The sequence below is a fragment of the Zootoca vivipara genome, chromosome 10, assembly GCF_965207765.1.
Source record: "Zootoca vivipara chromosome 10, rZooViv2.hap1.1, whole genome shotgun sequence".
Taxonomy (NCBI): Eukaryota; Metazoa; Chordata; class Lepidosauria; order Squamata; family Lacertidae; genus Zootoca; species Zootoca vivipara.
Window position 1 is genome coordinate 20,367,871 of NC_142593.1, and position 25,284 is coordinate 20,393,154.

Sequence of the window (25,284 nt, forward strand, 5' to 3'; positions counted from 1 at the left end):
CTCTGTACTCTAAATCCCCATTTTCACTGGGTTTCATGCCAAATGACAAGGCCGCCGGGACCACATAACACCCGTCCTGAGAGATCTACATTGGCTCCCAGTACTTTTCCGAGCACAATTCAAAGTGTTGGTGCCGACCTTTAAAGCCCTAAATGGCCTCGGTTCTGTATACCTGAAGGAGCGTCTCCACCCCTATCGTTCAGCCCTGACACTGAGATCCAGCGCTGAGGGCCTTCTGGCAGTTCCTTCACTGCGTGAAGCAAAGCTACAGGGAACCAGGCAGAGGGCCTTCTCGGTAGTGGCACCTGCCCTGTGGAACGCCCTCCCATCAGAGGTCAGAGAGATAAACAACAACCTGACAAGGGCCGTCTCAAACACGTCGGGCGCCCTGGCGCCGTGGTGCGGAGATCGCTCCGGCGCCCCCGTCCCGCTCCGTTTTTTGCCGCGGCTGGTGGGCAGGCGCAGCAGGCAGCACGGGTTCTGCACGGATCCGCCACACGGCACCCCCCTACTGGGCCAGCGCCCTGGTGCCCTGCACCACCCAGACTGCCCCTAGAGCCTGCCCTGAACCTGACATTTAGAAAATACCTAAGGGCAGCCCTGTTTAGGGAAGTTTTTAATCTGTGATATTTAAATGTATTTTAGTGTGTGTTGGAAGCCGCCCAGAGTGGCGGGGTGTACCCGGCCAGATGGGTGGGGTATAAATAAAAAATTATTATTATTATTAGTCCTGCTATTTTAATTTGCGGGGCGGTGGGGTGGGCTTCAACAGGCATTCCGATGTCATGGTGAATGTCTGTTATTCCTAGAAGTGAATCAGCTGCTTTTTGCCTGCCATTGGCTCAGATGCTCTGGCTTGACAACCAGAGAGCTTTGTGTGGCTGTAATATCAAGGAATCGGAACCTTGTTGGACTACAACTCCCATCACCCATGAGCATTAGCTATACTGATGGGGCTGATGGGAGTTGTAGTCCCACAGTATGTCAAGAGCAAGCCAGCAACAAACCGCACAGCATGAAGTTAAGAAGAAACAGGATCTGGTTAGGAGTGCCAGGACCAATGAGATCAGCAACTCTTCTTTGGTAGGTCTTGCCCCTAGGAGGCAGTTGTGGAGACTGAAGGTCCCCACCTTCCCACAGCTGCCTAAAAAATCTCCTCCTCTCCGGGGTCTTTCCCAAGCAATCTGAGTCTGCACTGGCATGTCTGCATTTCCTCCTCCTGCTTCATGTGTCTCCTGGTCCTGGCAGACTGGAGCGGGGGAAGCTTGTTGCAGAAGGATTGGGAGAAACGCTCGCTTCTTCCCCACCCCAACTCATCTCTCCCTCTTGGCCTCCTTTCTCTTCTGTTTCTGGACTTCTCTCTGCTGCAGACTCTCCCTTCTCACTAAACTCTGTTACCTCTCCAGCTTCCGACACCTCCTCCTCCAAGTCTTGTCCATCTTCTTCCTTTGACCACTCACCCTTGTCCCATCACCAATCTCTGGACTCTGAGCCTTCTTCTCTTGGGTGTTCCCCAGCTGGTGCCTCCCACCATTCCTCTGTGTCCAGACAGTTCATCACAACAAGGCTGCGGATTACCTTATCGCTGGGCTAGAGAAACACACCCTTTCTTATTGCAGAGTAGACCCTCTTCTCACTGCAGCCCAACATGCTTTGAAGTGTAATCAGATGCAGCACCAAGGGCTGATGCAGGAAGAAAAACTGGTAAAGTCCTTGTGTATTTGTGACACACTTCAAGCATGTGCAGGAGGAGTTCTTTGGATTCTGGCCAAAATAATTTACCATAGTAAGACCTTGCAAAAGCAAAGCAAAGCAAAAGGTGCTTTAAACACAATTGAACATTTCACCTTAACATTTGGCAGTGATTTCAAAGTGTGTCAAAAATTCCCCATCGCAATGAGAAGGTATGAATATATGGCGCTAAAAAAAATGTGCCTCTAACATTTATAAAATTATTAATACTCTCAAATTATCCTGGAATGTCATTCTATAATGAGTAGTTTCAAAGGAAATAACAGTTGGTAATCTACATAAATCAAACTAACTGCGTTAATGAAACAAGCCCTCTAACTACTACCAGTCTAGGAAGTCACAGAATATAAATTATTGACACCAATTAAATAGTTCTTCTTGTAGTGCAGCACACAGTTTACTTGAAATGACAATAAATATTCCTTCAAGAGAACTTTGGGAACAATTCTAAGGCCTTGGAAATCTTGGGTGTAACTCATAACTCATCTACATTTAAGGAGGAAAAATTAGACTGAGACATCCTGGGAAATTACCAGTTCATCTAGATAAGGTGATCTCATTTTTATTTTTGCACTTATTGCACTTATTATAATACAATCTACATATGATATCCAGTGACTACAGCTTGGCACAATCCATGTGTATACACAATCCATGTGTACACACAACATGTATATAAAACTGTTGCTTCGTTTTTTCCAGTTTTAAGAGTAAATAAGTATAGCAAGATTTTACTTTTATAGGGATCTGTTTTGAGTGACATCTAGTGTTATTTCTAATGGCCTATAATCATGCATTAAAAGCAAACTGTTGCACCTTGTCGTTGGCATCTATCTGTCTGTCTGTAGAGACAATGAGACACACTTCAGGGGGTGAAGGCAAACCGCTGGAGAATCACAGCACCCAGGGCCGGCCCTACGGCAAGGCTGGGTGGCACCGGGCGCCAGGGCGCCGGGCTGCCAGGGGGGGGGCGCTGCGCTGCATGCTGTGCCCACCAGACAGCCACGCTGGGAAACGGGGCAGGGGGGCGCTGGAGGGATCTTTGCACCACGGCACCAGGGCGCCAGATATGCTGTGGCTGCAGAGAAAAGTAACTCGCAAGTGCTGCCTCCCACAGTGGTTTTGGTACATTAGCAGCACTGAAGTGACCTTTCTGGGTCACAAGCCTAGGTAGTGTGTATGGAGGTCCTAGGCCTAGACAACAATATTCCCCCCCTCTCGGCCTAGGTGTCTAGACAATAATATCCCCCCCTCTCGGCCTCACTGATGTAGTCCAAAGGAAAGCAGAGCAATACATTTGGCACCAGCTTGGTGGCAGGAGTTGCCAGAAGGAAGCATACAAGATACCACCCAACCATCCTAGGGACTCCACTCCAGATTTGTGTAGGGTTTACACTTTCTTTATAATGCTGCTCCTCCTCCCTTCCTGTTTGGTCTATTCCTTTCGAACAGACTATCTCTACATTCTACATTCCAGTCATGCATCTCATATTTGCCATCCTGTATTAAGAGCTCAAATTAGTCTCACTTGTTTCCCATGCTCTGTGCATTAGTACAGAGACAACTGAAACCACGAGTCATTCCCTCCAGCTGCTTCCTTCTGGTAGTTTCTTGCTCTTTAGCAGCTTCTGTTGCACCGCCTCAGTTTCCTGTGCATCAGTGAATCTATTATTCCAGGCATCCCCAAACTGCGGCCCTCCAGATGTTTTGGCCTACAACTCCCATGATCCCTAGCTAACAGGACCAGTGGTCGGGGAAGATGGGAATTGTAGTCCAAAACATCTGGAGGGCCGAAGTCTGGGGATGCCTGTATTATCCCATGTACCCGCCAGGTGTTCCCCTGTCATCTGTAATATTGTCTCCCTCCTTCTCAGGATTTAGTTTAAAGCTACCAATAAGCTAAAGTATGTAGCTAAATCTATCTGATTTAGCCCAGCCTTTTAATGAATTATGATGTTGATTTTATTACCACTCAGATTTTACAATTATGCTTTTAAAAACTTCCTGACTCTTTGAATTAGGTGTTCTGCTTAAAAATCTTTTCTTTACTAAACTTACATGCAAGATCTTGAATGTTTATATAGTGTATCAGGTTCCATTTAATTTGTCAGATGAATAACATTCTAAAAGTACCCTCTGGAATTTCACATCTTACATACAGTAATGGCACCTCATGACTGAAAATAAAATGGCTGAGTTTTTGTTTTTGTCAATTAGATTATATTAGATAATGTCATAGAATCATGTGTTGTTCCTAATTTTTGTAAAGGCTGATGTGTATCCCACAACAAAAATGTACATAGCTCTCCAGCCAATATACAGCTGGCATTTAATGTCTTTAGCTTCTCAGACAGCTGTTCCTTGTCCATTAAATTATGAGTTCATTATAATTTCCTTCCACACGGAGTTTATTGAATCTTATGCTCCTACATGCCCAAGATCCTGATAGACAAAGCTCATCAGATGAGTAATATTTCTAGCTACTTTGTCCAGTAGACAAAGAGGCATTATTTTCATATTGATTTAAAACTGGCCATTCCAGCCAACTATCAGAATGAAGTCATGGTATTCTGTCAGTGGAGTATTCACTGCCAGAAGCAACTGAAAACAAGCCAACATTCCCACCTCTTATTTAAAAAGACAGCTACCAAGATAAAAGAGGTATTATTATTATTTTTAAAGCATGAGTTCTCTGATGTGCAGTTTGTACAACATCTTTAAATTTCAGGGAAATCTACAGCTGTCTAAAGTTAAAAAAATAGCATCAAAATACAAAACAAATACACAATTCAAAAATATTAGTAGACGAAAACAAGTCAAGTCAGCAGATATCATAGAATGATAAAGCCACTTAGCAGACATTTGCTATCAGTGAAACTACTGTAAAATATGACTTAATCCTCTTCCACTGAAATAGCTTAACTGACTCACTTAGGGAGAGCTCTGCTGGATAAGACAAAATTTCCACCTGGCTCAGCATTCTGCTTCCAAAGTGGCCAATCGTATGCCTCTGTGAATCCCACCGATAGCATGAAAGCAATTGTCCTCGTTCACTGTTGCTTCCAAGCAACTGCTATTCACTGGTATGCTGCCCCTGATTTTTGGAAGTTCCAGAAAACCATGATAATAACCGCAGCAGATTTATGGTCTGTGGACCCTCTGTGCGCAGCTGTTCCTGCTATCTCCCAGAGCTACAATTTTCAGTCCCTCTTCCCTGGGAACTATGGGAATTGCTGTGCACGAGAGATGGGTTTTATTGATGGCTGCCCCACAGTTATGAAAGTCTCTTCTGATTTACTTACATCTGTCCCCTTCAGGGCAGGCTTTTAAGAGCGTCTTGAGAATCTATCTGCCTTCTCTTAGTATTTGTGACATTCAGAGCAGCTTTCTCATAGGTGTACAGTGGCTAACTGATGTGCCTAATGTAACATGCAGTTATTTTTTTATGTATGCTGCTTTGCAAATACTTGGCTTATTTAAAAAGTTTTTAAATATTATAAATAATAAACAATATGCAACTGTGTGGGCAAGACTTCTGGTCTGCTGCGTGAAGGACTTGCAGCTCATTGCGCTCCTCTGAAGGTGAGATCCGGCTGCCCCCGGGGGGCGGGGGGAAGGTAAGTAAGTGAGGGCTTCACACCTCCCCCAAACTCCGGAGCCTAGCCAGAGTGCCTAGGACCCAACAGTGCAAGAGAGGTTGAAATTGTATGTATAGTTATTTTGGAGCAAATCTCATAAAACTCAGTGAGACTTCATTCTGATAAAGCTTAGGTTCCACAGCAGACAGATGAGGGATCAGGTGTGTGGGTGAGGTGCCCTCTTGTATAGGTAGGTCCTAGGTTGATGGGAGGGTCTGTGCCTGTCATTTCCATAGGCTACGTCACTTGATACCAGATGTATCCCAGGGCTTTCAGAAGTCTCACCTCCAGAAATGGTACGCTCTTCATTACTTGAGACTACAGTGGTACCTCGAGTTACAAACGCCTCAGGTTACAAATGCCTCAGGTTACAAACTCTGCTAACCTGGAAGAGTTACCTCGAGTTGAGAACTTTGCCCCAGGATGAGAATTGGTGTAGTGGCAGCAAGAGGCCCCATTAGTGAAAGCACGCCTCTAGTTAAGAACAGTTTCAGGTTAAGAACAGACCTCCAGAATGAATTAAGTTCGTAACTAGAGGTACCACTGTACTGTATACCTTCCCTGAAACACCAGGAACTGTCAAGAGGAGTGCTTTATCTGTTTTGGCTGTCTTTTGGACACATTTTGAAAGGGTTTTCTGTTGAATGTTTCCACCGCAAAGATGAAATGTGATAATTTTGTACTGTCTCACAGACAGCTAAATGTTTATGTACCCCAAAGCAGCTGTGTGGAAAAGGTAATTAGTCCTAGGCATAATAACATAGATGATGTGTTCTCCAAGATGTGTGGCATAATCACCATGCTGGGAGGAAATAAACATTTATCTGCAGATGTACAATGTATTCTGGCAATGTGACAAGTAGGCAGTGCTCAAGAGCAAGAGATAGTGTTTGATTTCAATAGCCTATTTATAAGTGATTGCACGAGAGATGGAACACATAGTATCAGGGAGTTTATTTCAGAGATGTTTATTTTATTTCACCTGGCTGGATTTGCATGATAACGTAAAGAAATTTCTAAGGTGAGATTTTTTGTTTTTTGTTTTTGACATTGTGTGTGTTGGTTCAAGAAAAAATAAGGTATATATAAAGGAGAATTGCTAGATGCCAAGATCCAAGTTTTGGGCAGAGTTTGGTGTGAGAACCCAGCAGAGATTTAAAATCACAAAATATGTGGCAAAGTAAAGTGCCGAAATATAGGTTGCTAAACCTTTAAAATTTGCCATTGTGAGTTCCAAAACTTCCCTGTTCATCTAGCATAGAAAAATACCGCACATCTGGTAAGTTAAAAATGGTGCATCTATAAACTCCCTAAAGGTCAGATTCATGTGCTTTTCAATGCAGCATTCAGGAAAAGTTGCACAGGCACGGCAGCAAAACTTGGCTTAGTTACAGTGGTGAAAGCTCCTAAATTATTGGAACTCAAGAGTGGCTGGTGAGAGCTGCGCAGTCTGAACTGGAGCAACCAGCTCAGACCTCCTTATACCTGAGCACCAGGGGTGTTGCTAGCCGCTTTGGCACCCGGGGCGTCAAAGCGGAGGCACCCCCCCCCCGGGGGCAGGGCGCTGCTCTGCAGCATTGTGACGCCCCACGCTGACATGCCCCACACCCTTCACCATAGCTGCCAAGTTATCCCTTTTTTACAGGGATTTTCCCTTATGCTGAATAGGCTTCCTCGCGAGAAAAGCGAAAACTTGGCAGCTATGCCCTTCACCACAAGTGTGGTGCCACCTCGCGTGCGTTTTGGGGCAGGGCGTGTGTTTTGGGTGCGGGGTGGGCAGCTGTGATGGTGCCCCTGGGATCGCACCGCTCGGGGCGGCCCGCCCCCACCGCCCCTATCTTCCTACGCCCCTGCTGAGCTTGTAGCTGAAAGTGGAACAATAGGTTTGATTCCCTCCGAAAGTAAGAGATGTGGACGTAGCTAAGCCTAGCAGGACAGCTTATTAATACCTTCATGTGTTAATTAGACTTAAGCATGTTGGTTATATGAGACTGGTTATCCCATGGTGTGAGTGTGATTTGTAGTCAGTATAATAGGAAATGGTTTCAAAGCTTCAGAGTATTTTGCAAATTGTTAAAACCTTTAGAGCCAGAAGTTGTTTCTGACACTCTTAGCTTCTTTGTACAAACCAGGAGGTCTGTTGCAGCACATAAAGCATGTCTACCTAGCCATCTTTCCTGGCTCTCTCACAAAAATTTAGCCAGTCAACGAGCAAAACACTGTTACATTTCACTAGGGGTCAGCAAACTTTTTCAGCAGGGGGCCGGTCCACTGTCCCTCAGACCTTATGGGGGGCCAGGCTATATTTTGAAGAAGAAGATAAAAGAACAAATTCCTATGCCCCACAAATAACCCAGAGATGCATTTTAAATCAAATGACACATTCTACTCATGTAAAAACATGCTGATTCCCGGACCGTCCACAGGCTGGATTTAGAAGGCGATTGGGCCAGATCTGGCCCCCGGGCCTTAGTTTGCCTACCCATGCATTTCACAGAGCCAGCCTTGGGTTGCAGCAACACAAAGATCCATTTAAAAAGAAAGAAAAGAGAAGCAGAAATGTCTACAATATGCAGTGCTGTTTGGGTGGATAAGTAGTAGCTTACTCCGGAGAAATATGAGTCAGATAGCACCGGATCACTATCACTTCATAACTAATTTTCACTTGTCACACAAAAAATCAGCTAAGAAAGTGTTACTGCTGAGCGAATAATCTAAGATTGGTTTGGTGATATTTTAAGGCACAGATAGATTCTTACTGCTTGCATTCTGTTTGTTAATAAATAACTACTCAGTGATCCAGGCATGGCTGGCTTCTAATTCTTCAGGGCTTTTGATGTGCTACCTGAAGTAAACGCGAAGACTAGGACTAAGTATGCAGAACAGTAAATAAAAATGTACTTATTGGCAGAATACTTTTAAGGGCATGTAGAGCTTTCAAAAACCTTCCCCAGAAGGACAGGTGTGAAGTTCCTGTATTTGAGGCTTTATGTTTTGCTGGCCATTTGTGGGGCCATATCGCAATACAAATTGGATTATACATTTTCACAGCCACCAGCCATTATGGAGACCAAAAAGTCTGCAGTTAATTTGTGGAAGAGTGTGTATGTGTGTGTGTGGGAAAAAAAATATATATCTTGTTATTCAAATTCCAGACATTTCCTAATGGTTCCATTGAGTGATATCTTAAAACAAAACAGGGACTGAATGAGCAATCAAGCTCTTCATGGGAAACTCCGTTGCCCAACCAATTCGGCAGGCTTGTACTCGCTGCACATCAGGAGATAGGCAGTGACTTCAGCCCTGCTTTCTCAGTAACTCAATTGCACAGCTGATTGAGCCACATCCTTACCTGACCCACACCTGGCATCACATTTGATGCCAGGTATCAGGCAGATGGGCACCGTTGTTGGCTTTGCAGGCCAAATTGAGACCTGTGTCGAGCCAAATTTGGCCTGCAGGTATATAGCCCAGCTTGAAGGCTACAATCCCTTCTGGGGTCTGCATATCAGTTATGGGAAGTGGGCCCATAGCTATCAACCCTCCCTTTTTTGCAGGAAATTCCCTTATTCCAGCGCCATTTCCCGCTGCTATGCTGGATTGTTAGATATACCGTAGACTGTCCCCGGGACAGGTGAGGCTGCTGCTGATCCCTTATTTTCAAATCCGATGAGTGGGCCAGTGGCAAAAGCTGGCAGAGCAACAAATGTAAATGTTACCTTTGCACACCCACACCCACGCCTCTCTCAGTGCTCTATCCTGCCAAGCAAAAGAGTTCAAGGATGCATTCCAACTGGGCAAAAACATTCAAGGAGGTTCTGAAGCAGGGCAAGTGAGGGGTGTTGGCCTGGGGAGAGAGGGTGAAATGGGGAGTCAAGACCAGATAGAGAGGCTTGGAGGGTTGCATGCGTCTTATCTATACCATGCTTTGTGTCCTAAAAGAATAGTTAAAATCAGAAACATGAATGTCACATACTGTAATTTCCTGCTTTCACTACCTGTAAATTACAAAATGATCTCAAATACGAAATGATAGCATTTTTGAAGATCATGGTTGCAATCCAATGGACACTTGCACACAAGTCCCTCTGAATCCAGCCCCACCCACCCCTTTTGAGCAAATTGGGCATGCTACAAATCCATCCAGCTTTTGCAATGTAACTTCTCAAACCCCACCTTTGAGTTGTGGTTTTTCAGTTATTCCTTGCTAGCAAAACAATTAATCAGTTGAACAACTGCCGCTGAAACACTTTATGGGAAAATTTGCATACTCTTGACTCATTTAAAATGAAGTAAGTTTTGTGGCAAATGGTGGGGCTAATAAATCCCCCCAAAAAATTCCCCAGATTTTATGTATCTGCATCACAACTTTGTCGCTTAATAGCATATTTTCAGATGGAAGTAATGAAATAAAAACATGTCAGCACTGAGAATTATTTGCAGTTATATTTAGATTTAAATAATTACAAGGGTTACAGAATGGAAGTCCCTGGGGCTTTAATGCAAAACCTATATATACAATATAATATAAAGCTCATTCCACTAACTGTTTCATAACTGGATACGGTATGTATAAATTGAAAAGTCATAAAATGAAATGGCATTTTAGCTATGTGCTTCTGGCATTCTGTTAGAATGTGTTCATAAACTGAACACACAGTATAAAGTATTCATTGCAATGTTTCACCTGCGGCTAAACTTTCATACACGCACACACATGTGATGGGCCATATTGGAATTATTATGAATATGTGAAAATGACAAGTAATGAACACATTTAAGAAGAATACCTGAAGGCTTTGCAACACCTTATTGGCTAATCAAGATGTTTTCTGGCTGGAAGAACTCTACAGCTTGAAATCAATTCACTATAACTTGTTCTCGGCTGGTATTTGCTGATATTATAATAATAATACCTTAGGGACATAATACATATTAGTAGTAGGAATAAAAATGGAAATTGGTGCTTTACAAAACAACAACAACAACCTTACAGCTGTATGTTAAACAATATTTTTTAAATGTTAATATTTGGCTGTTAGCATTGCAAATATTGTCTAAAACATAATATATAACTGAAAGATTGGAAAGCCTTAGAAATTGGAAAGAAGAAGAAGAAGAGTTTGGATTTGATATCCCGCTCCTATCACTACCCGAAGGAGTCTCAAAGCGGCTAACAATCTCCTTTTCCCTCCTCCACCACAACAAACACCCTGTGAGGTGGGTGGGGCTGAGAGACTTCAGAGAAGTGTGACTAGCCCAAGGTCACCCAGCAGCTGCATGTGAAGGAGCGGGGAAGCGAACCTGGTTCACCAGATTACGAGTCTACCGCTCTTAACCACTACACCACACTGGCTTGTCTAGCAACAAGATTAAATTAACCAATTCAATAAAAATGCTCAAATCTATTGGTTTCTGCCTAGTTTTGAGTTAGACTTCAAACAACTGGAAACTAAACACTGTTAGGACTTTGTATTCTGGTGACTGTATTGGTGGTCTGTGCCTCTTCTCTCATTTGTTTGCCTTAAAATCCAGCTTTTTCTTGCTATTGCTGTATCTTCCTTTACTTTGTTAAAAAACATCTTTAAAGTTGAATTATTTTACCTTTGTAAAATTATTTAAACATATAGAATTAGTCTCTTACGTGACTGTGCCCTGTTCCTGGAACAGATTTAACATTGTCCTTCAACGCGATGTGACATTGTGCTGATCCAGTGGCAGAAGCCAGCAGAGTTGCAGCAACCTCTGCTAGCATGGTCAATCTGATGGTTACCTTTTCTCTGACACGGCAGGGCTTGTACCATGCAGAGGAAAACTTCTCAGCATTCCCATGATAAAATTTCAGGCAGACAAAAATATGACGGGCAATGTCCATGTTGGATTCATAAAGTATTGTAGGATATTTCCAAAAAATATTTCAAGGTGCCTTAACCTATGAATGCTTTGCTAGAATTTTTTTGGTATTTTTTTTAAAAGTTGTTAATCACTTGTCACCAAGCTGATCAAGAATTCTAAAGTTTATTTTGGTTTGTGTCTATTTTATGCATCCAAAAATGTTACAGACTGATTGCTGACTGTCTTCAAGTAGAAGCAAGCTTTTACATTCCTTTTGGTGCACTCAGAGAAGGATGTTTATTGTAAAAGCAGTGTGCTGAAGCAATGCATGTTCATTTACCTATTTCCTTTTCTCCTTGGGGGTAAGGTGAGGCAGTAACCTCTCAGTGGCCTGTTAGGTACCATCTACAGTGCATATTCTACACAAACACTCCCATCAAGAAATGCAAATGTCTTGGGAGCAGCTGCACAAGGCAACATTATATATGGACAGGTGATGACACGCTGATGCAGAACAGCACTATTGTGCATATTTGGTTCATTAGCCATGTGTCAGCCATGGCTCTAGAGTTCTATTCACTACCTACAGTAGTTGTGCTTATGGAACTGCATGCTGTGCATTTACGTTCTGCAGCTTCTAAATGCAGAAGCCTGTACTCTGCTTCTTAAAATAAGACACTGAAACAATGGAATCCATTTCCCATGCGTGAAGAATGAACTCCATTGTTCCCCAGTTGCATTGTCTTCATAGATTTTAAGAAGATTAACTTACCTTATTTTCTAGGCGCACGATACAGTAGCTTCTATGAGTCCAAATAGCAATGACATAGGACAGTTCTGCATGTTGACCTTCTGTCAGTGATCTATCCTGCCAGTAATTCTCACATATGTGCAATACATACACCTTGCTGCCTCCGCTGCTACACCACATATAGCAGCAATGTATTACTTCTCTCCATATCATTCGCTATTACACATTTCATGTCAAGACACTCCTATTTCTTTCCTGGCTGATGATCCTGCTAAGTGAAATCATGGTAGAGAATATGTTTTCCACAAGTTGCCATCTCCTTTGTAGTGGATGCCAGCACCCTGGAAAGGATGACGTGGAGCGTTAGTCCCAGAACAATTACACCAATAAAGAGATTGTAAGTCACATCATAAATAAGAACACAATAATCACTCTCCCTTCTTCCTTACTGGTGCTAAAGTCAGCTAACATGTTGTTGTTGTTGTTTAGCTGTTTAGCCGTGTCTGACTCTTCGTGACCCCATGGACCAGAGCACGCCAGGCACTCCTGTCTTCCACTGCCTCCCACAGTTTAGTCAAACTCATGTTGGTAGCTTCGAGAACACTGTCCAACCATCTTGTCCTCTGTCGACTCCTTCTCCTTGTGTCCTCAATCTTTCCCAACATCAGGGTCTTTTCCAGGGAGTCTTCTCTTCTCATGAGGTGGCCAAAGTATTGGAGCCTCAGCTTCACAATCTGTCCTTCCAGTGAGCAGGTTTCCTTCAGAATTGATAGGTTTGATCTTCTTGCAGTCCATGGGACTCTCAAGAGTCTCCTCAGCTAACATATGATTTATCTAAATTCTAAAAAAATGAACAGATTTGTAACTTGCAGTAAATTCAGTGTCAAGAAGAGAAAAGGGGTATTGTGCAATGCTCAGCATCACATGGAAATGTTCTCCCACCCACACTGCAAAACACCAAAAGGAATATATATTTAATTTCATGTTATTTGTGGAGTGTATTAATCCCCTCATATACCAAACATTTAAAAGCAATGTTCAAAAATCTTTTGAGTAGCAGCAAGCAATAAAATATACACATTTAAAAGCCTGGAAATTGTTTAAGGAGTATGGCTGAGATCACTGTACTTGAGAGGGCATCTCTAATAAAGAGATGTTTTCAGCAGTTAAAGCATGTCAGAGAATATAACTAGTGTCATGTAATAAAGATGAAAAGAACTGGCTATTGGCCAAGTTAATATTCATGTTTGGGAACTAATGCACTTTCAAATGTATAGAAGGTGCAATACCTTGCAAGAAGTCTGAGTGCATGATTCTCAAAGTACAATAATCAGGTGATATCCAAATTATGAAAATATATTTCTTTCAAAACAGATGTTTTAAAGCTCCTAAGAGAGAAATTTGTCAACCTTTTTAGGTCTGGGCACATTTTAGAAACTGGAGCAACTGTCAGTGGCAACACACAACCCCCCATAACCAAGCACATACTGCCATCGATTCTATGGGCTTTTTTCCAAGTTTAATTTCAGTGGGATGCGAACCAGGAAAGCCCTCTGTGGGCAACAGGATGCTCACAGGAACCACACCGGCAACCCTTGAAGAAATCCCTATGGAGTTATATTTCTCCTATTGAAACCAATTGTGCTTAAACTTCCCATGGAAATCAATGGGACTTAAAGGGGGACCATTCATTTCAATGGAGCAGTGCAGGACAGGAGAAACTCCCAGGGTATTGTGCCCATTTGAACCTAACTTCAGTTCCATCCTCAAAATGTCATGTAAGTGGCAAATGTTATTGCTCTGCCTTTTTTTTTTTTACAGTGCTTCTGGTGGTAAATTTCCAAGAACGGTTTCAAACTCGCAATTCATCAAGAACAAGGGTCACCACCAAATGCTGCCTCTGTCCCTTAAAGCAACCCTCGATGAGATGCTCCAAAGGAGCAGCTGGAAAAAATAACCCAAGACTCTTGTGGCACCTTAAAAGACTTGACAAATGTATTGTGTGATGCATCCACAAAAGCTTATTCTATAATAAACTGGTGGGTTTTCATGGAGCCCCGAGACTTCCGGGGTCTACCCTGCCCCTGGGAACCAGCAATTCTTGCCTTGTGGTTTAATGGTTGTACAGCAACAGTCCCAGCGCCGGAGTCCAGTTCCCCCGAATCGCCCAGCAGGGGCCACTGCTGTTCCAGAGCAGCCTCGCCGCCTCCTCCTCAGCTGGCGCTGCTGCCGGCAAGGAAGGTGAAAGGTTGGCAGGAGCAGAAGGGCGGAGGGAAAGGGAAGCGAAACAACGCCGGCTGGGCAGCCGACCTGGAAACTGACACCGCCGAGGTGCCGAGCAGCTGAGCCACCCCGAGGAGAAGAAGCAGGAGCAGAAGACGCTGCAAGTGCAGCAGCTCAGACCGAGCAGGCTCGGCTCACGGGCGACCCCGACCTGCCCGCCTGCCTGCCCCGGGGATAGCGCGCGCACGGCAGCCCTGTCAGGTCCTGGAGCGAACAGCCGCCGCCGCTGCTGCCGCGCTCGCTTGCCCCGCCTCCCGCCCTCCTGGGCCCGGCAAGGTTGGCCCGTCGGCGGGGGAGCGGAGCTTCGTCCAAGCCAGAGAGAGGAGGGCCGGGCGGCGAGGCAGCAGCGCTCGGCTTCTCCTGAGGGGCGAGCCGGAGCGAGGCAGGTGGCGCTTCCGTCGCGCTCGGCCGCCAGCGTCGCTCTCCAAGCCCCAACTTTGGCGGGCGGAGTGGGGCGGGCGCTGAAGGGGAGGAGGAGAAGAAGCCAAATAAAAAAGCCCCCCCCCCCCGGCCGCTGAGGTCTCTTTCAGGTGGCCGCGTCAGACACCGAGAGCGCCCGGCCCCGGAGCTTCCTTTCCACGGGAGAAGCACTTGAGAGAGACTGGGAAGCTGACTGGAAAGCGCGCGGAGGCTGCCGCTGCTGCTACTGCTCCCCGGGCAGCTCTGCGCCCAGTCCGGCGCCTCGCTCTCCCCACGCCCTGTCAAGGAGGAGCTGCCCGCTGCCGCTTCTTCTTGGCCCGCTGCAGGTAACGCGGGGTGCGCGCGTGCGGGAGGGAGGGGTGTGTTATCTATTTGTAGCGCTTTACACAAAGGAGCAGCCCCGAAGCCGGGGAGGTGGGACGCGTGGCTACTCAAGCTTTCGCCCCAGGAACATGGCTCGGGCTGCGAGCCGCGCTAAGGCAGCCGGTATGTAGAGACAGAGGAGGAGGAGGAGGAGGAGGAGGAGGAGGAGGAGGAGGAGCGCGCGCCCGGGCACATGTCATTTTCTTAAGTTCTCGAGGCTGCAAGCAGTGTGGCTGAAGGGCTGCTTGGCGCATAGGCGCCTTGAGGGAGGTCGTGTTTCCCCTGATCCGGGTTGGGGTGCCCACAGCAGGGCTACTTTTACCCACAGGGCTCCTGTGCTCCAAAGGTCAGTGGTGTATCATGGCTGAACCGCGAACAAAGAAGCCTACGGGGACTGAGAGGTGCTTGGACTGCAAACTTTAACCTGTGGGAACTTTTAATTCCTGAATTTCGCTCTCTGCTGCCTAGCAACCCCCTCCACATGCAAGAAGAACTTTGCCTTTTTTTGTGTGGGATGTCTCAACAGGATTCTTTTCTCTCCCCCCTCCTCTAGCCTTTAGCTCCCTCGCCATATGTGAAGCTGGAGGCTCCCCAACTTGACAAAGCCATAGAAAAACCTGCTCTCTTCAGGGTTGCTGAGCCATGTCATGTATTGTTCGCTGGCGCTGAGTTAATTCCCCCCCCTTGCCTTCATCTCTTGCTCGCATTTGCCCTCTGACATCAAAGCACGGAGAACGCCATGGGCTGCTTCTGCGCCGTCCCGGAGGAATTTTATTGTGAAGTTCTGCTTCTGGATGAATCCAAGTTGACCTTAACCACCCAGCAGCAGGGGATAAAGGTAAGCAGTGCCTGCCTCCTGCTCTGTTTTCATTGGGGTTTCCCAGACGCTTGGCAGTAGTGCTTGAAATGCTTTGTCTGGAGTTGAGCAATAAGGGGCAAATCTACATGGAAACATACTGTTCTGAGAGAGTGCCTATCAAAACAGGCTCACTTCTAATCACCAGGAAATGGACATGTCAAGTGGCATTTAACTTTGCACCACATTCCATTACCCAAGATGAAGTTGAAAGAGTAAAAAACCAAGAGGAACTTAGAAGTCTTGAAGGTGAACAACAAGATTTTAAGTGTCGACCGGTGACTTGGGTGGTGTGTATGAAGTATGTTATGTGATGTAATATTATAGAATTTAATAAAAGGAGAAATAACACTTTGGTAACTTTGTCACAGAGGTTTATATACTAACGGGGTGAGATCTTTTGAAAATGTTTTCCTGGATAACTTCTTTGCTTTATGTAATTTGCTTTGCGCTCTGATTTTCAGGAGTTGCAAGGGTGCTTAGCAACCAAAGGTCTTACACTGGAAATCAGGCACTTTGAAATATACACAGGATCAGCAAATATATTTTCATGGTTTGCCTAATAAAATTATACTTGAAGCTTGCATAAGAAGTGTGCTTTTCAAAAGGTGAGAGTGCTAGTCTGCACCTGCTGAGGAGTCTGTTACTCACCAGCCCCTTTTAAGCACATTTTAATTCTTAGTGATTTCAAGAAGAACCTTAATTATATTGCTATGTGCTCCATGCTCCTGTTGAAATAGATGGCTGTAAAAATGCTTTAACTTTGGATTTATTTATTTATTTATTGAATTTACTGATATTTACTTGCCTACTAAAACGCTTATAACTCAGCTTTTAGGTGGTTATTAGCACAAGAACTACAGGAACCAGTTCTCTAAACAGGCATTTGTGGGTCTTGTTCTAATACAGTCTCTGTGGGATTTGGTCAGTATTTCTGCTTGTGGAGGAAGACATGCAAATCTTTTTCTTGTGGTTTTTTAAAATAGTTTTTCTTAAGTCATTCAAATATTGTACATTCTGTTTTATAGAACTGAATGCTGATAGGCCATGTTTCACTAGTAATGAATCTTCTCTCCTGACAGGGAATAATTTTATGTGAATGTTTCTAGAGGGAAAGAGAAGGCGATTGTCTAGGAATTCTAAGTATATATGGCTGTACTGTATTCTATTGGCTCTTTTAGTGGGTCAACAATATATTATTATACGCCTTGTTTACTGTGCATATGCTACAGTTAGAACTAAAGAAAGGGCTACATGTTTATAATAGTGAAGTTGTTCATCTACAGGCGACTTACTGTAAGAAATAGCCCTTTAACAAAAATTCAGTTTGACTTGTTTGTACACAAGTTTGTAAAACGCAGGTATCTTTGAGTATAAAACTGCTTGAAACTGAAGCTGTCTGTGGCAGTTGGAAAATTTTGGCATTCAGTTAAGTGCAAGAAGAACGATGTATTAGGAATTTGGTCTCACTAATTTCAGTGAGACTTATGTACACAATGCTTAGCTTTTTATGCTAAGAGATGCTAGATTCATTTGTATTTGGTGATCCTGTGACTTTAATGTAGGAATCTTAGTTGTACACCTAAGTGTCGCTTTATGCATTGTTTTTAGAGGTGCATCTAAGATTATTTAAGTGCAAACTTTAATATGCAAATATGGCCAATATGTGTTAAATAAGTGGCTCATACAGATATTAAAAAATGAAGTTTTGAGTGGAACTAGGCTTGCATTTCTTTGCATTTTGAAAATGGTGGCATATCTGTCTAATCTATCTATCTATCTATCTATCTATCTATCTATCTATCTATCTATCTATCTATCTAGTAATGAGTTCTAGTTCAGCAGATTTACATTAGAAAAGTATAAAACAATGTAGTGATTTATTTTAATGCATTCCTGGTGGTTAAAGTCTAGAGAATATGTCATACTGAAATAGAGGCACCATCCCGGCAGCATAGTATCCTTGCAGCATAATCTGGGGAGCAGGGGAGAATCATGGCAAGTTAAAGGTTGTTATCAACCTTGCATACATTGCAAATAGTTTACAAATTGGTTGTTAAAATTATAGGGATGTTGTTGTTTTACAAGCACTTGCAGTTTTGTCTGAACTTCATATTTGTAAAAATTCAAGTGGTTCATGATAGAAGCAATTTATTCTAAACAGGTGTAACACGTTTGTTAATGTCACAATACTACAATGGATGCAATTTTCACAACTCTTACTAGTTAGAGTTAATTCTTTCTTGGGGATATAGACTTTATTTGTATTGTGTTATGTAGACAGTTCACCTGTTAGCCAGTTCACCTGTTGGCCTTTTGTTAATATGAAACCAGTGGTTCTTTGAATCAGTGCTCCAGGCTAGCACTAGCAGGGCCACTGTGGGGAAAGGATCTAAAAGAGGCCTGGATGCTGTGCAAGGGAAGTGTGAGAACATGATTTACACAAAAGTTACTTACTGAAATATTTGAGTATCACAGGGAGAGGGAACTGGGAAGAGTGAACATGAGCCCAAATGCAATAAAAATATGTTGTTGAAGCTGCCTAAGGGATTTCTGGACGCTGTGAGGAACTGGGATAGGTTCAGTAATTTGCAGACTGGGCAAAGACAAGGCAAGCATGCAAAGTTAAAGTAGATCTGTTAGTGGCTCTGATCATAGCTGCCAAGTTCTCCCTTTTTTTAAGGGAAATTCCATTATGCTGAATAGGCTTCCTCGCGAGAAAAGGGAAAACTTGGCAGCTATGGCTCTGATCATTTTTAGGCTGCATACAAATGTACCATTTAAATGGTAAGCACCATGTGATCGGCTTGAGCTATCTGATGGTGACTTCACATATGAGTAGATTGAAGGAACTGCAGCTCACTGTTACGGTATTGAAAAGGGGGGGGGTACATCAGCAGAATGACATAAACTTACTTGGAAAAAAACCCCTGGCCCTGGGTTGCCACCTTCTATCTGGCACTTCCCACATAGTTTTAAATCATTTTCTACAGTAGGAGATAAAGCAGATCCCTCCTGGTCTTGGCCCCTGCCCCTTGCTCCATTTGCTGTGAAAGTACTGTTTGGAGTGGGAGGTGGGAACACATGACAGAACAATGGGAGAGAATCTGTAGCTGCTACATCTGTTTCTGCACGGAGAAGACTTGAAGATATGCATCCAAGTTGCAGATGACATTATTCCCCTACCCCATGGCTTGGGATCTGATTCTCCATCCTGCTGTATAGTATTGCAGTGTATGAATTAAGCAAACACATGAATGGGGTCAGTGGTTTAGATCATATCAATATGGTTTGCAAATGCTTTCTTGGAATTATGTTGTAGAGACTAGTATATGTGAATGAGAAAGACAAAGAGGATTGCTACCTTGCAACCTGGATATACTCATGTATACTCGTGTGGCATATAGTCTGGTTACTGTTTTTTTTGCTGTGAAGTTCCACACTGCGAGAAAGGATGTGTGAAACTTGTTGCATGGGCGATAACAAAGTTGTAGACCTAAGTCATCAAGTCCACTTGTGAGTTTGCTTAGTACAGACACTGTTCCCTCCAGTGGTATAGTATTGCACTATGGGAAAGCAGCTGCTGTTCTGCTTGTGTGTAAAAGAGGATTAGATCCACCGGTGTCTATGGGATTTGCTTTTGGATAAATCTGCTAAAGATCACAGACCTAATAAAGTTTACTTAGATGCACTGGCCTCAGTAAACAGAAAACTTCCTAGACATAGCTGCCAAGTTTTCCCTTTTCTTGCGAGGAAGCCTATTCAGCATAATGGAATTTCCCTTAAAAAAAAGGGATAACTTGGCAGCTATGTTCCTAGATCGATCTCCAAAGACATTGACTTGAAAGCACTGATGCTTAAGTACCTGTCCACAGGTGGTTGCAAGTTGCCTGCAGGAAGACTTTTGCTGTACTCCTGTGTCTGCAGCAGATATTGACATCCTTTTCTATATCGCTGTAGCTTTTGCATTCCAATTAAGGAGCACTAGGAAGTGAAATAAGTTGCTATCAGGAGAGGAGAAGAAAAAGAGGTAGCAATGTGGTCTGTCTCAAGAGTAAAATTTTTGGAATTACTGATTGTCAGAGCTGTCTGGTTAGTATTTAAGTAACCCTTAGTGTCAGCCATAGGTATTTGTGTACCCTGGGAGGACTTTTTATCCATTCTGAAGGTTTTGTGCTTCCTCCACTCATTTTCCCTGGCCCATGTGCTTCGGACCTTTAGCCTAGTTATTTTACTGGTTTCTTGGACCCGCTTTCTAGAAAATAACCTGCCTCACTGTTAAAATGGCTCTTGCTTAGCGACTTTCAAATTCTGTTCCTAGAACCTCTGGAATTCCTTCTTGGGAGTTTCTCAGTGAGTTAAGATCAGTAATGGTGAACAGGCTTCCCAGAAAGACACCTAGCTCGATCAGTAATTACTGGTACTTTCTTTGCAATGTTCAACCTGTGGATGTATTTTGGTTTGTGTGTGATAATGGTAAAGTCTAATAGGTGTTGCAGGTGCCATGAGTGTGTGCTGAGTGGTAAAATGAGCTGGAACCAAAAGAATAAAAAGGAAAAGAAATATGAGGATGACAAAGTATCCCAAATAGTTGCTTTTCTGGGAGATGAGGAGACAGGCATATTGGACACCTGGAAGTCCAGCATCCTTCAGCTTTGGGCCAAGAGTGGCCTTACACCTCAAGAGCAGGAGTTGCCATTGAATATCATCAAAAGCTACTTCATAGGCTTCAGACAAAACATCAGTAATATCTGCTGGGCTTCAAATTGCAGCTATCCTTTTGTTATTCAGTCCTTGAACTTCTGTGAGATTGTGCCCAGTGGGACTGAAGAGGTTTCAATGATGCTGCTGCAAACGGGGAATCCATTCAGCACCAATTCTGGCACTTTGGTTGCTCTAAACCAGGCATCCCCAAACTGCGGCAGTCCAGATGTTTTGGCCCACAACTCCCATGATCCCTAGCTAACAGGACCAGTGGACAGGGATGATGGGAATTGTAGTCCAAAACATCTGGAGGGCCAAAGTTTGGGGATGCCTGCTCTAAACAGTCCTTCAACAAGGACAAGGATGCAGCTGCAACCCTTTGAATTCTTTTGGTAAGCTAGAGCATGAAAGCTCTTGAGAACTTCCTATGGTACAAACTGTAAAGATGTCTGTTCAGAAGCAGGAATTGCTTATTACTGTGGGATTTACCCACGAATCCCCTCCAGTACCCCACTCACTGCTGCTAGTTTGCTGAACCACTGTTTTTTTGCCCAAAACTGATGGCTGCAGGATGAGAAGGTGCTGCGCAGCTCATGGTTCAACTCCACCACTAACTTACCAAACCATGACCTGACCTATGAGATTAGGAATCCTCTCATTATTAAGTGAGCAGATACACACAGTTGCACTTGCAGCCTATTTTTGGTGCCTGGGGATGGGCTCATCCTTTGGGAAGGCAGACTCCAAACAAGAGTGTACCCGTAGCAATAGACAATTGTTGTTGCCGAAACAATTGTTGTAGCAGCAGCAGTATTATTTTGTTGGTGGAAGAGGCTTAATAGAACTGAAGGCAGAGGCCCAGAAGAGCTGGAAGTCTCAGATGCTGGAAGTTATCTGCAACTGAAGAGGTGGCAAACTGTGACAAAAGCCTGCCTGATGCCCTCCAGAAGTATTTGTCTACACCTCCCATGAGCCTCAGCCAACATGGAGGACAGCAAAGGCTAGTACAAGGTAGCAGCGTATTTCTGGCACAAGTGGTATTGTTATAACTATCCAATTACATCTTAAGGTTACATGATCTTTTAAAAATCCCAAAGGACTACCGTCGTACCTTGGATCCCAAATCCCTTGGTACTCGGACATTTTGGCTCCCGAATGCTGCAAACCTGAAAGTGGGTGTTCTGGTTTGCGAATGTTCTTTGGAACCTGAACATCCAACGGGGCTTCCAGCAGCCAGTCAGAAGCTGCACTTTGGTTTCTGAACGTTTTGGAAGTTGAACGGACTTCTGTAACGGATTCTGTTTGAATTCCAAGGTACGACTGTATATGCAGTGCTATTTTTCTAGAAAAAGAGGTGCCAGAACACACCATGAACAACTCCCTCATTCTCTTAGAATGGCAACTGTGCTCACCTGAGAGGTGCCGGAACTGAGTTCCTTCTAAAAAAGCCCTATATGGTGAGTTAGGTTTATGCTCAAAATGGCAAAATGGTTGGTGCTGTCGCTGCTCACATCCATAACATACATTTAAAGCATATGGCCTTTCCCAAAGAATCCTAGGAGCTATAATTCTCAGCAACCTGAACGAATTGCAGTTCCTAGGACCCTGGGGGGGGGGAAGTAAGGGGCGCAGGTGGCACTATGGCCTAAACCACAGAGCCTAGGGCTTTGCCGATCAGAAGGTTGGCGGTTCGAATCCCTGCGATGGGGTGAGCTCCCATTGCACGGTCCCTGCTCCTGCCAACCTAGCAGTTTGAAAGCACGTCAAAGTGCAGGTAGATGAATAGGTACCTCTACAGCGGGAAGGTAAATGGCGTTTCTGTGTGCTGCTCTGGTTCGCCAGAAGCAGCTTTGTCATGCAGGCCACATGACCTGGAAGCTGTACGCCGGCTCCTGCGGCCCATAAAGCAAGATAAGTGCCACAACCCCAGAGTTGTGGCGCAACTGGACCTAGTGGTCAGGGGTCCCTTTAATGTACTTTACATGTTTAGTGTGGCTTTGACCACAGACATGTTTTTAGCACTTGGCTAAGACTTTTCTCTTCACCTGGGTGATTGGAGTAATTTGTTGCAGCCAAGTCAAGGCTTTATGTTAGTGCAGCTTCGGGCAGCTCTTAAGCTTCTATGCTACCCTGAGGAGGATGGTATTTTATTTTTAATTTATTGATATGACGGCTTAATTTTTTATGGTGGCTGTTTTTAACAATTTTGCATGTTTAAAAACTTGATCGCAAAGCTGATTGTAAGACTCCTAGAGAACAGCCCTGTGTTAGGCAAATCAAATCAAACTATTCGCATAGCCGACAGGCCATAGCACCAAGATATTGTCCTGCTTTTTTTATACAAAGGGCGACAAGTACATCCCAGCAGCCACAGAAGTTTTTCAAGCAAACCCTTAGCGCAGTTTCTATTTGGGGCCCAAATCTGGACGGGGACTTGTAGTTTCCTTGAAATGGTCCAATCCAAATTTTTAAGACAAATCTTTGCCGTCCCGCCATGCGTACCAAATGCAGCGCTACGTCTCGAGGCCAGTCTCCCATCCGTGGAAACACTGATCTGGCAAAGAATGTTTAACTATTGCTATGTGTTAGGCAACTACCAACTAAATAAAAATTAATTACACTTTAAAAATTTCAAGTGTAATGTTTCTAATAAGACCATATATCTGCCATAAGGGGACAAAGCATGATGCTATGAAAGTTACCACATCTTCTTTGGTTGTTGTACAAATACTGCCTTGGCAATCAAATTGCAAAATACAATAATAGTTCTTGTCATTTCATAATTCTTTCTCAAGCACAGGAGTCCTGCCAAGAATCAGAGTCCCCTGCCCCCCGAGTTAATGTAAGTCTGTTTTCTCATAATTATAATTCCAAAGTTAGTATATTTGCAATTTTGCAACTTTCAGCAACACAAAGCTGAATATAATTTATTTTGAAGGCATGTCTAATAATTATAATTCCAAAGTTGTAGCTTTGCAATTTTGCAATTTTCAGTGAGACAAAGCGGAATATAATTTATTTTGAAGGAGTCGTCTTGTATGCAGCCTAAATTTGTTGCTGCTACTACAAAAGTTGAAATTAGGCAAGCAAAAGGAAGATTATTAGATTTTAAAAACACAATTCTTATGTTTTTTGCTTGCATTAGAAAATTACTGTTCATTAAAACTAGTATAACAGCCTGAGCCAATAACATTATAGCTCAAACCTCAGGCTGACCAGGAGGTAACTTCATTTAAAAATTAATGGGTTTCTGTCATGCTGTCATGCTAGTTTCATTAATTTAGTTAGATGCATCCTGGGAAAATAAAGTGTCTCAATGCTCATTCATTATATAGATATTCCATGGAGAATTCAAAATTGCTGGTCTCATCTGTAAAGATGCAGGAAAAATTAGTAATCTATGTCAAATAATGACAGTCATTTCGAAGAATGGTTAATTTATGAAAAGGTTTGCAAGATCTTTTGTTCCTTTTGGTCTTTTCCACATGAATAACAGACATGTGGAGAGGCCTGATACTATATCATTCATATATATGTATAGAAATATATTAAAGTTTGAGATTTCTTACTACCATGCCAAAATTATAAAGCCTTTTTTAATTAAAAAAAGATGCTATTTTCCAATCCATATTGCATATCATCAAGGAGCAGAATGAATTAAAGCCTCATATTTCTGATTTAAAAAGCTTATGCTGATGCAATCAGTCCTTAGTAGAGATGCCCTAACTTTTGAGAAGGCCTGCCTCTGCTGAGATGTTACTACAGAATTTTTGACTTTCATGGAAGGAAATTCCTATTTATCGAATTGAGAGTGACCCCTTGATTGGGCTGTGGCCCGGTAGGGACCTGCTAACATCTCAGGAAAGAAAGGCAAGAGTATAGGGTTGCTCTCACTACTTCCAGTTAGACTCCCCCAGTAGAGGCACTGTCTGGCCAAGCTAATCAGAGTTTGCTGGTGGTTGTCCAGACCCTCCAAGTGCCCCCATTTCCCAGGGACAGTCCCGGATTTACAGAAGCCATCCTGGTTTCTGATTTGATCCTGGAATGGCCCGCTTTCCCTTAGGATGTCCCTATTTTCATCAGAGAATTGTTGAAGGGTATGGTAGGTTGTCTCTATTTTCATTGGAGGGTATGTGACTCCTGAGCCAAGGAGATAAGTAACTATATAAACTCTAGAGCTCCCTGGAAGGACAGATCGTGAAGCTGAGGCTCCAATACTTTGGCCACCTCATGAGAAGAGAAGAATCCTTGGAAAAGACCCTGATGTTGGGAAAGATTGAGGGCACTAGGAGAAGAGGACGAGATGGTTGGACAGTGTTCTCAAAGCTACGAACATGAGTTTGACCAAACTGCAGGAGGCAGTGCAAGACAGGAGTGCCTGGCGTGCTATGGTCCATAGGGTCACGAAGAGTCGGACACGACTAAACGACTAAACAAAACAAAACAAAACTCTAGAAAACATTTGCACAGGGAAGTTTTTAAAACTTGTTTAATGTTTAATTGTGTTTTTATATCTGTTGGAAGCCTCCCAGATGGGCGGGGTATAATTATAATAATAATAATTATTAAACAGAATGTTCCTATTCTCATCAGAGAAATATTGGAGGGTATGTTGGTCTGGGTAGGCCTGAGGCATACAAATGACAGGGAGAAGATTAAGCTAGAGCCCCACTTCCTGACAT

General features: G+C 43.6%; 1 protein-coding gene and 1 pseudogene across 5 annotated transcripts in view; both read left to right on the forward strand.

Annotated features, from left to right (window-relative positions):
• Positions 1 to 14,185: 14,185 nt before the first annotated feature.
• Positions 14,186 to 25,284, forward strand: part of EPB41L4A (erythrocyte membrane protein band 4.1 like 4A) — a 103,691-nt gene continuing 92,592 nt past the window's right edge. The window contains exons 1-2 of one of the 4 annotated variants that reach the window (XM_035100315.3): positions 14,186 to 15,005; positions 15,596 to 15,880. In XM_035100315.3, the coding sequence (XP_034956206.1) occupies positions 15,782 to 15,880 (99 nt within the window). In that variant the 5' untranslated portion in view covers positions 14,186 to 15,005; positions 15,596 to 15,781. Of the gene's footprint in view, positions 15,006 to 15,092; positions 15,166 to 15,239; positions 15,881 to 25,284 lie in introns of those variants that run through there. The other 3 variants (XM_088653113.1, XM_088653115.1, XM_088653112.1) reach the window with 3 other exon arrangements.
• On the forward strand, positions 18,887 to 21,507 carry LOC148684389 (uncharacterized; annotated as a pseudogene). The gene is made up of 2 exons (XR_015946209.1): positions 18,887 to 20,854; positions 21,167 to 21,507. The product of XR_015946209.1 is annotated as an uncharacterized LOC148684389 (transcript).